Below are 17,376 nucleotides of genomic sequence, written 5' to 3'. Positions count from 1 at the left end.
AGTGTGCATTTAGTGTAACACAACTCTTTATTTTCAAAGCCATTTTATTATTTTAAAAAAACGCCTATCAACATAGATATTAAGATTGTACGACATATTGTTAGCTCTTGTGATGTCTGCATTGTGAAGCATTCTTTCTATCAATGTGCACGCTTTTAATACTATGCAAACATTATGGGTTGGGATTGTACGTAGCATAATATAATACTGGTTTCTTTTGGTTTTGTACTATGTCCAATAAAAGAAAATATGTTATTTTGTTCTGAATATCACAAAAGACAATATTTTCCTTTGCTGTGACAATTTTTCCACAGATAACGCCTTCGAGAAACAGCTGTCGCAAAATTGTCTACGTCTGATCCAAGGTAAATTACGCAACGAGGAGGTTAGGTCTCTGTAGCTTCAGGTTAGATTAGGTTAGGTCTTTCAAAATTCAAAATTACGCTTTCCGATGGATTTTGGCATTCTGTGTTTTGATTCTCTGAAATTATATCTGGAATTTTGGTGTTTTTGATATCTTCCACAGTCGTTTCATCATTAAGACAAGTTCCAAAGCCAGGGTATGGTTTGGGGGGAAGATCACATACATTCTCTTCCAGTACTGCAGTAAGTTACAAGACATTGACATTCAACCACTTTATTTTATTTTCATAGCTACTTAGTTTTTAGTGTATATAAACTAAGCTAACATAACTCTTGAAATACATAAACAAGCTTGAAGAAGTGGAAAATTATCTGTTTATTTCTAACGAATATATTTTTTACAAAATTCAAATCAACTCTAGATCCTTTTCATTCATTGAGTCTTATTAGCCAGATGATGAGGAAAATTAGGTTTAAACTAACAAAATTACTTTAGAATTAATTTATATTTTACGCAAAATAATTATAGTAATGGCAGTCCTCGATATTCATGCATTTTTTCTTGTATAACAATTTGCTATTATGCAAATATTTTTTTTTATCAATGATCTCCTAACCAAAATTAGATTTAAAAGATTTTTTGCACTTTGATAATAACATTAGATATTTTTGCCAAAATGTAATATCTAAATTATAATAGTCAAAGTACGAGGGTGGATCATTAAGTGTGTGACTTTTATAGTGAAAGATAGTTTTTTTTATCAAAAAATATTTTATTTCTCAACAAAGTCTCCATTGAACTCAATACACTTCGTCCAACATTACTCCAATTTTTTTATCTCTTCCAAAAAAATTTGTCGAGGTCCTCAAAATAGACATTAGTTTTGGCGATGATTTCATCGTTTAAACCAAACCTCTTTCCGCCAAGCCATTTTTTCAGGTTTGGAAATAGGAAAAACTCACCTGGAGCTTAATCTGGAGAATATGAAAAATGAGAAAGCAATTTGTAGCTCAATTAATGAATTTTTTCCATGGCAACTATGAGGAGCCCTTTTATGGCCGAATGCAGTCACCCACCCTCCACCCTCAGTCCACCCTCGTTAATTAATATGATTCAAATTAAATGTACATATTAGTTTTTAAGATTTGATTAACTAATTTAATAAAGCATAAATAATAAAATGCTAAAGAGATTTTAGTAGTAAGAAGTGCATAATTTCTTATTATAACTAACAATTTATTTTAAGAAATATGTTGATGGTTTTGTCTAATTAATTTTGTTTTTTTGTAAATCTAGGGAGATTTTTCATTCAGCGGTCTAGGTGACAAGACACACAGCACAGAATTCAGCAGTGGGAAATCGGACAGTGAGTATTTCCATTTCATCCTTCTTCTCTACTTTTATAACCTCTCTAAAACTCTAATTAATACCATAGCGCTTCTTTCTTTTACACTGACAAGTTTTAATTATTTTTTGAAGGCATGTGGCCTGTATATATTAAAATACTAAAATTATTCTAGTAGCTACACCACATTTTAAGACTCAATTGTGAAAATTCAAAAGAAAAATTCGTAATTTGTTTCGTCAACACTACGGTTTCTCGGGGACAAAAAAACTCATTTGTTATGTTTTCCTAAATATCTACGAAAAATGCATTATTACCTTTAAAAGTGGCACTGCGGATGGACAAAAGGTCATACGAATGGACAAGAAAAAACAAACAATTTAATAAATAAAAACTCAAATAAAAATCTACAAAATCGTTTGCTTATTATTTTGCAAAATCGGCCTTAGGGCATTTAACAACGCCTTTTATCAGAATTGTCAGCTTCTAATTTTATTAGTGAAATTGCCTGCCACTGAAAAAACTCATTCACTCTCTGTGGAAGTCGGTTGCACAGATAATAAAGTTTTGTAAAGCATATTTTGGTAGTTTGTTGCACTAACTTTGTAGTTCGTTGTTATATTTTAATGGGATAAATAAAATTACATTGTTTTATGAACCACTTTTTTTACTGTCACAACCGACTAGTTTCGGCAACTCACGTTGCCCTCTTCAGGGTTATATAATAACTAAATATACATAGATAGATAGATAGAGGGGGGGTAATTGTGTTTAAGGTAGGGTTAGACTTTACAGGGAAAATTTGACTTACATTTAATTGATTATTGTAAAGCAACTCTAAATTCTGAGTTCATTTTCCGGAGGTCTCAAATAATTGAAAATTCTTCTTTAATTTTAATAAACGAACTTCCTTATGAGTTTTACTTATAGCTTCCTGTAGTTCATCTTCAAATGTTTTTTTTCTTGACATTTCGGCAAATTCCACTAAATTAAGCTCATTTTTTAAAACTGTCTGAATCGGATTATGTCTGTAACGGAAATAACCGTCAAAATAGTGACTGCTTGGCTGATTATGTCAGTTTTTGATGCGTTTATGTTTTTTTTTCGAAGGTCGGGAATTCCCGACTAAAGTACTGATCGGGAATAATAATTTTCCCGGATATTCCTTATGAAATCCCAATCCACACTTATAAGGCATTTACGCAAAGAAGAATACGTACAAGTTTCATCAAAATAATTTTTCAAAGGCGTTGCTGGTTAAATATACACAATGGAGATAAAAAATATAAAATTTCTTTCAAAATCAATGCATAAAATTATTTTTAAAAGTAAAATGACGCTGTATATAATTTTGCCAGTATCACGTTTAACATAATTAATTATTTATTTTGACTTTTTACAAGATACAAATATTCAATTATAAATTTATCTAGTAAAAAAAAATATGATTAGTTTGTGTGTTCTGTATCTACACAGAAGCTGAATGCTCGAGCAAAAAGCACCTAGTCAACACCAACTGAGGGTTATCACTAGAGCCAGGCACTGCATTGAACATACCTTGCTAGAATGAACCTTTCTGAAACTTCTAGATGTAGGTTCTGCAGTGCAGATCATAAAACACCTATACATATTCTATGCGAACGTGATGCTTGATTATCTTAAAAGAAACCGCATCCTCGGACGACCGCTGGTTAAACCTGAGGATGTTAATGCGCTCGCTCCCTACCTAATAGCCCGATGCTTTAAGAATCTGGACTTTGAAGGGGAGATTTAACAATATGAGATCACTCGCCCTCCAATCAGTAGCCAGGCTCTTTAAAGACCTGGGTTTGAGAACTAATTAACGGGGACCCGTTACATTAGATCTACATTAATCGCGGTAACATCAGGAACTTTTATAGCACTGACCTTTATTTTTCATCATAAGAATAAGATCTATATAGAAACATAAAATTAATTTAACTCTTTGCTAAGTATGTACATTTCTTTGGTAGGTTGATATCTTTAAATTATGATGGAAACGTGAGATTTAACGCTTTGAGTACCGGCCGAATACACATATAATTTACCCCGTGCCTGGCCTATTTTTGTGAAATTTCATGCTTTGTGAAGAGTATCATAATTATGAAATACAAGTTTAAATCAATTAAAACTTCTCAGAATTATTTGAAATAATTGAATAAGTAATTTTTGTATGATACGAGTAGTTTTCCCAACATTGGCCTTTATGGAGAGCCACATTGCGCAATGCAATGTTCGCACATATACAGGGCCTTACTCCTTTTTTGTGCTTTGTATCCCGGATCCGTGTAAACATGTGATTATAATAACCATGCGTTGTGTCCCGGCCCCGTGTTTTCACGTGGTTTACCAGCAGCAAAAAAGTACTAATAAAAGTCACTAGATTTCAATAAAATGTGCTTTTTTAGACAGCTGGTAAACCACGTGAAAACACGGGACCGGGACACAACGCATAGCTATATAATCACCTGTTTACACGGCTCCGGGATACAAAGTGTTAATGTTGTTTACAGTTTTCATTAAAATTCACTTCAATTGTCTATCCTCAAATTGTAATATTTTGTATATTTCCAATAGAATTTCGTACATATAATCAAATATTCGTACGGAAAATTTGAGTTTGCCATATCATTATCATTGGTAAATCTGTCTTGTTATAATATATGTCCAGATAATCTGTCACTGTATTAATCATTTAAAACCTCGAAACTCGTGTGGTCAAATGGGGTGATGACATGTTTTTCTGAAAACTCTGTTTCAAAGCATAAGAGATCCCCCTTCTGAATTTTCACAGTCTATCCCTAAAATATGGTGCATATTTTAACAATTTGAATGATATTTTAAAGTATTTTATTTAACAACTAATACAATTTTTTAACTTGTATTTAAAGCTACGGCTCCTTGCATATTTTTTATTTCAGAGATAAATAATCAAATTAACATTATCTTATTTAATATAATTCATTTATAAAATATAAATAATATGTTTACACCACTGAATTATAAAAATTAATATAATCGGTTTAGTCGACACACATTTACACCTCTTTCTTTTAAAGACTTTTTGATAATAAATGAATTTTCAATTATAAAATATCAATGATACCTTTGACTGTTTGTAAATTATGGATTAAAAAAAAAAAAACATCAAATAATCTGAAGATATGTATGTGTATCTATCTACATTAACCATTTGTAATTGTGGTTCAAAATCTGGAAAAAATTATGATACTGTTTTTAAAATTGAAACTATCTTTTGCTTTGCTTACTCACACCATATTTTATCTTTCTCTGTACACATAATTATTAATATCAATTGCACTATTCATAGCATTCCTTTTTACATATTAATTGTAAATATAATTAAAAAATTCCTTCTTCAATTTCAATTGTAAAAAAACTGTTATTACGAATAATTATAAATGTGTATATTGTCCAATTATTATATTTTAACTCTTTGTAATTTTTTCACCTTCTATTGCTATATTAAGTGTTTCACCTTTTATTGCTCTGTTTTAGTGTCTGGTGAAATTTTGAAAAATTCTTCATATTACTTATATTAAATATATAAAAAAATATTTGTTTAAATTATGTCATTACTTCAAATAATTAGTATCTCTTTCGGTTATTTTCAATTGCTATTTTTAAAATTATGATTTCTTTTTAAAAAGGCATCGAAATTTAACTTTTGTCAGATTTGCTTTTTAAATTATTATATAACTTTTATTGTGTACATTAAGTTTTCTTAAATAGGATTTTTTTTTATTAATTTAAAATACCTAAACTGCATTCCTGAAGTACTAGATGATATTTTGAAAAAAAAAATAGCATTGGTCTTACGCTCATATTATACGGATCAGAAAACTGGTAAAAAAAACTAATGAATCTTTTTCCAGGAAAATATGGTGTCATGTAATACACAACTCATTTCAATTTTGTATTCGAATGTTGAATTTAGAATAAGCCTTAATTTTGTTCTATTTTTTTTTTGCCAAGTTTCTATGCTTACATATAAATACTACGCAAAAAACTTGGAAAATGGCCACCAAATATTTTTATGTAAAATATTTAAGATCCATTCGTTTCCGATTCAGAATATGCATGTGCACACGAAGAGTTGTGTATCGCTTATTCCTGATTCCCGCTGTCTAATTTAAAAAATAAATTTTATCGTGTAATACTGGGGGCGGCATCGCTATCTCCGTAGTTTTGTAGGTGGATAAATTAAAAGGTATTTGAGGTACAGCAACTTTATTTTTATTTCTGAAAACTACAATAGAAATTTTATCTTATGTTGTTTTGAAAAGACAAGTTTACCCGGCATTGTCTAAATTCTCCTGCAAGAGATTTCTGAAGCATCGCTCAACTCTCTGGAGCATTTCTTCGGGGATACGTCAAATTTCCGTGTGGATTACCTCCTTCAGGTTTGTAAGTTCCTCGGATGATATTTACATTTATAAAAAAATCACCGTGGGCCAAATCTGGCGAGCGCGACCACCTCTCAGGGAGATCAACTTTCCAGGAAAGATCTCTCTCAAATCCAAATTCCTGCAGATGAAGTTCTTCAAGAACTGTGGCGAAAAAAATTGGATCATCCTTAAATGTCATTTAGAATTGGCCGTCACAGCCCGATTTCCCTCTTCAAAAAAGTTAGGCCCGATGATCCAGTTTTGTGTAAATGCGCACTACTCTGTATGGCAAAAGCGCGCCGTCCATTTGTCCACACCATGTTTGCAACTGACATTACTGACAGGGAAAGCTCTCAGCTGCCTGCACGTATCGTCGCCATCCCCAACCTTCTACGACCGATCCCCGCGTTACACAAGCCTATTAAAACTAGGAAGGTAGCAATGCAGCACTCTGTATAACCAGAAAAGATGATCATATTCGCGTTCTTGTGATTTACCCAAATATTTTAAGTAGTGGGTCGAACCTCGGGCCTCTGATTCATGAAAACTACTTACTAATTAGCTGCGAGATTTCCAGCCTGAATTATGTTTGTACTTCTGGCCGAGTGTTCAGTTTTTCTGATACGTATAAACGGCCATTGTTATTTATATAGATATTTTACTTGTGTAAATAAATATATTTATTTATAAAGTTGCTTTGCTTTCCTTAATGCGGCCGCAGTTTCTGGAGGGTCTATCACAGATGTCGACAGAAGTGCAATGGTAAGATGTTTCTTCATACTTTTTGTGTAAATAGTGTTCAGAAATGCATGACAAATCACTCTTACTAACTGCTTTTGTTTATCTAACCCGTAGTTAGCCTATTATATGGTCAAAATAATTCGGCCCCTTAGTGTCAGAGAAAGTAACTAGATTTTCACAGGAGAGGCCAAAATTATTTTAAAAAGTAATAACAATTATAAACACATGGCATTTTAAAAATCTTTTGAAATTAGGTAAATATTTTACTTCTTTTTAGACCTGTTTTTGGCCTCTCCTGTTAAGTAGACAAAATCATGTTACTTTTAACTGACTCTAAGGGGTCGAATCATGGTCTAATTGAAGAACGTATATAAATAATTGTTGGGGATTCATTAGTAAATGGTAATCACATAAAGTAATGCTGGAAATAGTAAATTGACTGCATGAAATCAGTTTTAAAAAAAGACTTTTCCAACGGTATTTTCAATATGTCAAATTCTTCGCAAAAATATACATACTGGATTTTACCCACGAGACATTCCATCAAGATAAAGGCTGATTAAGGTAACTGTGTAACCTCTACTTTAATGCTTTGTATCACAAAAGAAGTCGCATCTTCAGAGGACCACCGGTTAAACCTGAGGTCAATAAAGCGCTTACTCCGTACCTAATAGCCCGATATTTAAATGATCTGGGCTCGGAGGGGCAGATTTAGCATTATGAGAACACTCTCCCTCCACTCAGTATCCTGGCTCTTTAAAGACCTGGGCTTGCAAACTAATTTACGGGGACCCGTCACAATAGATCTGCACAGGTCGCGGTGACGTCAGAAGTTTATAGCAGTGGCCTTTGTTCTTCAGAATAAGAATAAGATCTCTGCAACCACCTGAAATCAGTTAGTTACCATTTAACTATTGTTTAACTAACTGGTTACGCTGCCAACGTTTATAAAATGCTTCAATCGGCCGGCATACTTAATATTAGTTTGAAATGGTATCACGCTTACTCACGGATGTCTATAAAACCGGCCCTAAACCAGCCAACTCTCATTCTCAAAGAGGTTCTACAACTTTTTTGAGATATCTGTAAATTTTTATTTTATTGAGGTTAGCAAAATGTTTGCACATTTAATTTAGATACATTTTAGAAAAAAAACACTTATTACGTAGGTTTGTTTTAAATTGCATAGTAGAAATGCACTGAAAATAAAATTTTACACTTTTTAACTTTCTAACATGTAAAACATTTTTGTTGTGTATAGTCATATTGTTAAAAATTCACGTATTAAATTTGTGTTCGTAACTCTTTATCCATGCTTTTTCATTTAAAATAAAATAAAAACTAAGGTTTCATATGCTTATCGTTCCATTAATGTTTATTAAACATAAGTTGATCTAAGTTATTTTATCACAAATGTTAACAACCATCTTGTACAAAAACATTTCATCTAGAAGAACATCGTTTTGTGTAGTGTTCAATCTAAATGAGGAAGTTCAGTGCTATGGTAAATTGGATATAAAAAGTAGATTTAAACGTTTTTATACACATGGTAAAAATTAGAGCATTTAACTGTATGGCTATAATTCTCGAAAATGTATGAAACAATGAATAAAAACATTGCAGTTACAGGTTTATGTGATCACGTGTTTAAAATAGCCAATAATTTATTAATTATATATACGACCTAAGCCAATTACAACAGTTATATGAAGACACATATGTATATACAAGAAACTAAACAAAAAGAACATAAAACTATGTAGCAAAGACAAACAAGGCTAATAAAATAATGGTAAACAATATATTCAAGAACACAATAAACATATAAAACTTCGAGCTAACCCATAATAATTCATCTTCATCCTACAAAGTTATTGGCGAAGAGATCTACGAAAAGCCGGAAGATTTGTCCCGAAGAATTCCAAGTTGTGTGACAAATTGACTTATCTACACATTCTGGATATTGGGACATAAAAACAAAAGCTGCTCTTAGAAGATTAGATAAATAGCAGATTTTTACTTCTGGTGAGACGGTTGGGAACATGAAAAGATTGCAACAGAGATGGAATCCATAATAGATCCATATTATAATTAATTAATTATAGCAACAGATTTCCAGTTTCCGTGTTTTTTGACGTTTAATGTGTTTTTAAGTTTAGCTGGTACAAATTATAATAGTACGGGGTTCAACTTTTAAATGAAAAAAATAAAAATTTGTTCGCTGTGCCTACAAACTAATCTGATTATGTCAAACGATATCATATAATGTCTCCAAGTCAACGGTTCATACATCAAACTGATGTTTTCTTTGCTTCTTGTCATTTATGTTTCATTGTTCAGATGCGTTTTTGATTCGATCTCTCACCGATCAGAACTCGTTACATCACGGGCACTGTAATTTCGAAGTTTCGGTGGGGATTTTCAAAATTACAAAATATTTAAAAATCTTAGTCATGGTTATATGATACATAATCATTATTTTTTTGGTTTAGTTTGATTATTAACAAATGATAATAAAAATCACTGAACTTCCTCATTTATAGTCCAAATTACATAGAAAATCAATTGTACGGTTCGTTAGTCCCTGCTAAAAATCCCAAAAAATAAAATTGAGGGAAGATGAGTCCATCTATTGGATAGTTAGAGCTTTTGTCCACAATTCTTGTAGTCCTGGGTTTATTTCCAGCAAGAAATTCATAAATTATGTTATTAAAACCTCAGAGTAATAACTCGCTTCAGCTGTAGAGACGCCATTTCGCTCTATTTATTTTATTTTACTTGTTCTTTTACAATTTATGTATTACTTTTTAACATTAAATATAATGTTCCCTCACTGGGGTGTCCCATAGAACAAAAGCGTTGCAAATTTTCAGTTTGGTTTTTGGTTTAACAACAAACGTGTAACTATTGTTATAGTTATGCAATTTTATAATTTTTTGCCATGTATTTATATAAGTATTTTTTTCCATATTTATGTTCAATATATGTTAAAGGCAATTTATGTCGTTTATGTAAAAATAAATAAAGTAACGTATGAATAGGTGCGAAGGTTTTCACGGTCCCTGTTATCAATATGTTTCTTTTTTTGGGTGATACCGTGTGTGTTGGATTTGTTCCGATGTTTCGACTACCATTGCAGGAGCCCACACAGTTCACCCTGAAGATGGCTCCTGCAATGGTAGCCGAAACGATCGGAACAAATCCAACACACACGGTATCACCCAAAAAAGAAACATATTGTGTAACGGAAGGTTTCATCGCTGTGCTTGCGATTCCCGGCCTGAGTGCCTACTGCCCATCGTTTTGCTGTAAACTATAGCTAATTTCGTGATTGATAATCTTAGAATGATTTTTGTCCGTATGGGCGGCTCTATAGCAGTAGCGTGTTATTACTCTAAGGTTATAAATAAAAATTTTATTTTTTTAAAAACTGTTGAAAAACATGTGTATGTTTCCACCTCACGGTCTAATTAATGGCCAGAGCATTTGCGTACCATGCAAGAAGTCTTGGAGTCGATTCCCGACATGGTTGACGTAAAATATGTATTAATTTTAAAACATCTTTTTACTCTAGAATATTTCATAGTCCCTTTAAAAAAGATAGAGTGGTACATCATGACTGATCAAATGATGATCGAGATGCTCTAAAGAGATGTTGTTTGATGCACCAATGCAGTGCCCTATGCACCATTATCTGTGGAAAGGGAATGTTTGATTATTATTCTTTTAATTTTAAGCGAGCAGCTTAAAGCTGATATATGTATTTGAATCTATTTTAACCGAAGTTAGTTGTTGGCACACTTCAACTTTTTCGAAACAAAATAAATTATTGAGTCTTCTTGTTGAGACCAACTCTTGTGGCAGCTGATTCCATCCATCAACAACCTTATTGCTCAGGAAATGCTTCTGTGGATTTAGATTGAATATGTTTTATATCTGAGACGATGGCCTCAAAGTCGAGCATTTTGTTGATGAAAATATATAAATATCCTTGACACGGTAATGTATTAATGACGCACACGACAATATCTAGACGGCCGCTGACATCCCGGTGTCATCGACGTTCGTGGGCGTGCTGCGCGCGGGGCCCGCGGTGGCGGCGCAGCGCTCGGGCGGCGTGCGGCGCTCGCTGCCCAACATGGCGCACTCGCACCTGCTGCACGAGCCCGCCAAGATCTACCCCCACCACCTGCTGCTCATCTCCAACTACCGCCTGCCGCACGACGTCGACCGCCTCAACTTGGAGGTACGTATATGGCCCACTTAATTGCTCAACATGTTCTGCAAACCACGCGACATTTGTGGCTGAGCCTGCGACGTTTGCTGCCTAACATGGCGCACCGCATGAGCCTGAATGTATTTGAACTACATAATTTCTACTTAGTTCTAGGAAGGTCTGTAATCAGTAAGTAATTAATAGTAGTCGCCTGTCAATCCGTTATAGGCGACTACTTTTATGACACTATACTATATGTCTAAATTGTGCGCGGTCCATCCATAGATTGTATGGAACCAATGCTTCCCTTAGAATTTGACTTCTAAACAATCAGTACCTATTTTTGTTATATAATAAAACCAGTTATGAGTTAACTAATCTTTTTAGCAGTGGCGTCATTGATACCAAATTTCTAGTGAAGTTCAGATTTTAAGGATAAGTATAATATGCGTGAATGTTAAAGACGTACCTATAGTAAATAACACAGTACGGACCGTGTTTGTAGGTATCTTTGAGCATTTTTGTTGCTAGTTTTTTATCTTCATAATGCATTGATATAATGCGAATTAAAATACATATTAGGTACTGGTGAATAGCAATGATATTTTAGTGAGGCTCAGCCTTACTTGCTTCATATGCTCCTTCGTCCCTGCTTTTTAGTAACTATAACAAACATTTTTCATTAGTTTTCTGTTAATTGTAGCGATCTGAGGTGGGTTCAATGTTCATTCATTAATAACTTCTGAAAAATTGCAACAAGCCCACTGACAACCTTTCGTCTGTGCAGTTCTGCGCAGACTGAAGTAAAATTCACTACGCTCCGTCTAATTCGCGGCTACCCAGTACTGACTTCACAAGTCCGCGCATGCTCAAATTGAGATCTTTAGTAGCTCCGTGGAAGCAATTCTAACAAACCGATGCATGTTTATTTTTCATATATTGTGACTGTTTTATGACAAATTTAGCGCTTAAATTGATTGACACGATGGTGTTATAATATTAAACTATGAAATATAACAGTTTTATTATGGAAAAAAATTGCTTTTTAGTTTATTTAAAAGCATTTAATTTGAATTGCTATGTTACCTAGTACCAAGTGACTGCTTCCCTTATCAAAAACCGAACCGCAGTCCCCTGGTGTGAATTTTTTTTTTCTGTCCACAGCGTCATCTCTCCGATGTGGAATTCGAGTCTATTCTTCAGTGCGGCCGTGTGGAGTTCTATCGCCTTCCACAGTGGAGACGTAACGAAATCAAGAGACGGGCTTACCTGTTCTAAACTAATATTCACAATTAAACTAAACGTACATACCCAAAAATACTTTTAAGATGAAGTTAATCCTTTAATATATTATGGTTTATTCATTTTACACCTAAATTTATAACATTTATCTTAATTTAAGTAGTTTCTCTTAAAAATTTGACTACGCTGAGAATTTTAAAATTCAGCAACTTACATTTTGTTTTTTTTTATCCATTGATATAATTCAGAAGATGGATTTCTGTAGCAATGACACTTGTAAAATACTTGATAACTGCTCAAGTATTTTATAAGTGTCAACTTTTTTTTTGTCAAGTTGTTAAAAAACAACCTTTTTTCAAGTGGAGTACACACTTATGTTATTTTTTTATTTTTTTTCTATTAATTTATGTGATTTTAAATATTGCTTTTATTGAATATTCAACAATTTCCTTAATAATTTAGGCTAAGGATAATTATTTTATTTATTTGTTGTTAAGTATAATTAATTAGTAATTAAATTTTTCCGTACTTCATTATTATTTTTATTGCCGTGTATTTGTGAATCACATTCGTCACAATTTTTCAATATTGTTAATGTAATATGTTTTATTTTCTGTTATTCATCACCAATATCATAATATTCCATTCTCATTTTGAAATACACGTTTTCAATTGTGCAGTTGTCCTGCATCACAAATGACCGTAGAAATCTCGATGGGACAATTTTGTTTCGACAAACCAAAAAAATATTTTACTACTATGACCTAAGCGTAATCGGGCGTTTGGAATAATTTAGTTTTTGTTTCTACTAAACTTTTCACACACGAAAAAGGTTTATTTAGTTTTTGGAATACCAAATAATGTGATTTCTTTTAAATAAATAAAATCACCTTGCAGAGAATTTTACGTACTATCCGATTGATTTAAAAAAATATGTTCCTGTATAAAAAAATGTAATGGTTTTGTCAGTCATGTTTATCTCAATAATTTATATATAAGCACTTAGATAAACATTGTAAACGAAATATTCTTATTTATCAAAATTACGTTTTTCCAACATTAGACTCACAGTAATATCGAATTTATTGTAAATTTTGTTTATTTTTATCTTTGTCATGTGTGAAAAGTATTTAATTCCATATTTAGATAAATATTACATTTTTTATAGTTTTCAGTGGTTCGATAACACAAATCAACCAAATATATTGATAAAATACATCGCAAATAATATCAACTCTAGTAGGATATAACAAACTGCCAACATTATCTTAATGTTATAGGAGTAAAAAAAATAATATTAATTCCTCTAGCCAATTACGCTACTGATTGTCGTAAATATTCGTAATTCATCCAACATCGGGCAATACACAATGACTGGAAGTGATTTCCACTACTCTACCATGCCTGTAGACTTAAGAATTATTAATTTATATTATCTTTTTACAAAAGTTACTCGGAGAATAGATTACGTAGAGAAGAATACTTATAATATATACAATTGAGCATAATGAAGCAATACTAGCTTTGTATATGAAGCATCTCGCTTTTAAAATATGGATGCAAACACATACAAGCTTATGTATAAGGATTCCTGTGTATACTTTGCTGTTTGTGAATATTTATGGTATCCGTTGTTTTTATTTCTAAGGAAATAATTGTGCCTAATTACACATTGTCTCAAACTATTTGGTGCGAAAACCAGGCATAATACACCAATATTAAAACGCTCGTTAAGGATGTTTTGATATTGTTTTTGGATATGTTTGATTGCATCGGCTAATTTTGATTTATGACATGATTTTGTAATTATTTTCCATGCCTGGATTTTCATTTACTTCATTTGTTGTATAAAGAATTGCCCTTAATATTAAATAAATAGAAAATATATCCTTTGATATGGATTTCTCCATAGTTTAGTGAATTACATTTTTTTGTTGGTAACCTTTTTTGAATGTCCTAAATAACTATAACAAAGTCTTCTTTTCACATCTAAATATCCAAAAATGTTGTAGTTGTGAGATTATCATTATCAAAAAAAGTTTATAGAGCTAGAAATTTTACATGTTCTTTTTACAGGATTTTCTCACTGCAATATGGTTCATCTTTTTGTTTAACAACTCTATATAAACAAAGATTCCTTCAATATATACAATGTGTAAAATTTTACTCACATAATAATATTGGTGCATTTATCGTAATTGTTTCTTATTTTTCACTCATAAATCTCCCTTTTTAGGTTCTATTAAAATTTAAGAATGTTTAATATATTTTGTGCTAAATTGTGTTTATCGGGAGTAGTTTTAAATTGATATTCTAATATTTTGCTTTGGCTAGTCTTTAAAAGAATAGATATTTTGGTGTAACTTCTATGTAAGCTTAATGATAAAGCATATTGTGTGTGCGAACCACACTGTAAAAGCTTCAGTGAAATAAGCTTTATATAAAATTATATATATTTTCAATATTGAGAGTAAGCATTTAGACACGTGGAAATATATTTGAATTTACCACTCATCGCAAACATCGCCATTGTTTTTTTACTATTGCAAAATTATTATTTTATTTTTTATTTTTATAAGACTCGTGTCTTAAGATTTGGGTAAATTCAAAAATATTTCAGCGAGCATATGCTTGAGAAAATTTAATATATTCATAATATATTTTACCTAGATATACATGTTAGTTGTAGAATTATCTTTTGTTAATTCATGGTACATTAAGTTGGAATAGTGTAAGTGAAAATGCCTTTCCTCTAAGATGCTTATTCAGTGTGAATTATCTAAATTTATTCAAAAGTCTTAATTCTTCGTTCGTATATTTATTTTTCTAAATATGTGTGTTTTTTAAATATTAAAACAAGGTATAATTATATTTTAATACAATAAATATAATTTTGGTATTTATTACGTTTTGTCCATTTGAAAACTGCAAACAGTAAAATTATTAATATATTATATTCTCATGTATGTCTGTAATATAAAAGTGGCAAAAATAAACAAAGAAAAATGCAATTCTATGCTTAAGCTCTGTCCTTTTTTGTATTTACTGTACGAATCTAATTAATTAATTGAAAAAATTCTCACGCAGTTTTATCATCTTCTATCATAAAAATTCAGTTTCCATTTGTTTCTTTAATATTTATAATACACATATCGTCGGTAACATTACATTACTATCAATTGAATCTTTGGCAAGGGATCTTAAAAAGCGTTCTGTTATTATATTATTTACGATTTTAATCAGCCAAAAATACTGCTTAAGTATCAGAAAAACTAACATTATTTAGAGTAAAAACATCAATAATTTAAAGCAAACAGCTCTTAGTCCCTATAGCAAATTTATTTCAGTAAAACATTTTCGTAAAAAAAAAAACAGGTTACACGGTATTGCGGTAACACCGGCGATATCTTATTTTGCATTGTCACTTACTAAATATTACATTTTTCTTCAAAAGCACTGTTTCTTTCAACATTTTAAACGTGAGATATCTATGTTATCTGTGGAAATTCCAAAAGATTTATGACAGGCATTTCATTGTCGAATTCATATTTATAGTCATAATTATATTTTAGACTTTTTTCATGTCCTTTACATCATTATAAATTTCCACTCAATGTCATATTTTCTTTTAATAATTTTGTCTTTTATTATTTCCAGTATTTCTTTTCTGGAATGTATATTATAAAATGATATTTACAAAGCTTGCCGTGTTGGTAGCCTTGCATTCACATGCGGAAATGATATTACACTGCATTACTTTTTAAACTTCCCTTCTCTATAAAATGCTAAGATTTAAAAAAAATAGTTTAACTTCAACACAAAAATAAATCCATCAATGAGAAAGTTCAGTGCTTTGGGAAATTGTATTAAAAAAACATTTTCTTCACCAAGTACTTTGAAACCTCACAGGTTCAGGTGAATTGTGTTTAGAATAACCAATCAATTATGTACTGTGATAGATTTCCGGTTTCCTGGTAAGCCATGGTTAGCGTGTCTTGAAGTATTGACTTTCAAAATTACAGTACTCTAAAAAATCACAGCGATGATAATACAATGCATATTTTTTTATTTTGTTTGTTTAGTTTGATAGTCTTTTAACAAATTTTAAAAAACCACTGAACTTTCTCATTATGTGTTATCTAGTGGGCTGAGTCATACAAATTCACTGCACATTTTAAAAACTCATCTAAAGAAAATTATTTTTCTCATATTCGAAGAAAATAAAACTATTCAATTTCTTCCATAAATCACAATATTTCAGTCATGTTATACAAATTGAATTCCAACCAAATGAATGCAGATCTCAGTCCATTCACCATTTCTACTGCACTTGAAATAAACCAATTTTATGTATTTTATTATATTGTTTTAATATTACCACAATACTTGCAAATTGATCGATATGATATTTAAAAAATAAACCATTTGCTTATGAATTTTCTTTCATTTTTACCCTTTACATTAATTTTAAGACAATTAACATAAAGAATGCCCCTGGAATAATAGAGGCATAACTCCAAAAAATGTATATATGGACATGTGGCAATTTTACGGAAGAGCCAGTAAGATATTTTATTTATTTTTAATTAAAAAAGAATGTCATATTTTAAATGTTTAGGAACCACGCCAAAATATATGAGATTGTATGTATGAGATTTTTTTATTAGCTAAATAAAAAAACAAAAAAACTTTAACTGGCTCTTCTGTACAGTCTCTTGGTAACTTTTTCCCTACCTGCGTTGATATGTATATTTAAAAACGCTTATTTAAAAAGACATTTCAGTAATATTTCACAATGCCTGGACTAGTATCTGAAGCGTAAGACTGCTTATCTTACCTTCATATAACAAAAAATACTGAGTTAGTTGTGATTCTCCAATACACTGCCCATTAGAAGATAATTAATATTTTGTGAAAAATTATGTGTTTTTCTTAGAAACTTATGATTTTCTTTTGAGGCAACATCAGTATTTTTACAGTTAAAAATTATTTCCTTTGTATTCTGCATAGGCTCGCCTAGTAAAGGAGATAAAAAATT

At 31.3% G+C, this 17,376-nt stretch overlaps 1 protein-coding gene across 11 annotated transcripts in view; it reads left to right on the top strand.

The window, feature by feature from the left end:
• The window catches only part of Unc-115a (actin binding LIM protein Uncoordinated 115a), a 257,407-nt gene extending 244,993 nt beyond the window's left edge, over window positions 1–12,414 (top strand). For 5 of the 11 annotated variants that reach the window (XM_088239039.1, XM_088239038.1, XM_088239036.1 and 2 more), the window contains 4 exons: window positions 1,661–1,730; window positions 6,861–6,901; window positions 10,914–11,126; window positions 12,261–12,414. In XM_088239039.1, the coding sequence (XP_088095165.1) occupies window positions 1,661–1,730; window positions 6,861–6,901; window positions 10,914–11,126; window positions 12,261–12,374 (438 nt within the window). In that variant the 3' untranslated portion in view covers window positions 12,375–12,414. Of the gene's footprint in view, window positions 1–526; window positions 607–1,660; window positions 1,731–6,860; window positions 6,902–10,913; window positions 11,127–12,260 lie in introns of all 11 variants that reach the window. The other 6 variants (XR_015824641.1, XR_015824640.1, XR_015824638.1 and 3 more) reach the window with 3 other exon arrangements.
• The last annotated feature ends 4,962 nt before the right edge of the window (window positions 12,415–17,376 follow it).

This window comes from Micrasema longulum, unplaced genomic scaffold, assembly GCF_059751315.1.
Source record: "Micrasema longulum isolate JH-2025_06_02 unplaced genomic scaffold, ASM5975131v1 h1tg002045l, whole genome shotgun sequence".
Taxonomy (NCBI): domain Eukaryota; kingdom Metazoa; phylum Arthropoda; class Insecta; order Trichoptera; family Brachycentridae; genus Micrasema; species Micrasema longulum.
Note: the sequence above shows the minus strand (reverse complement) of the source record. Positions and strands in the feature narration are given on the sequence as shown.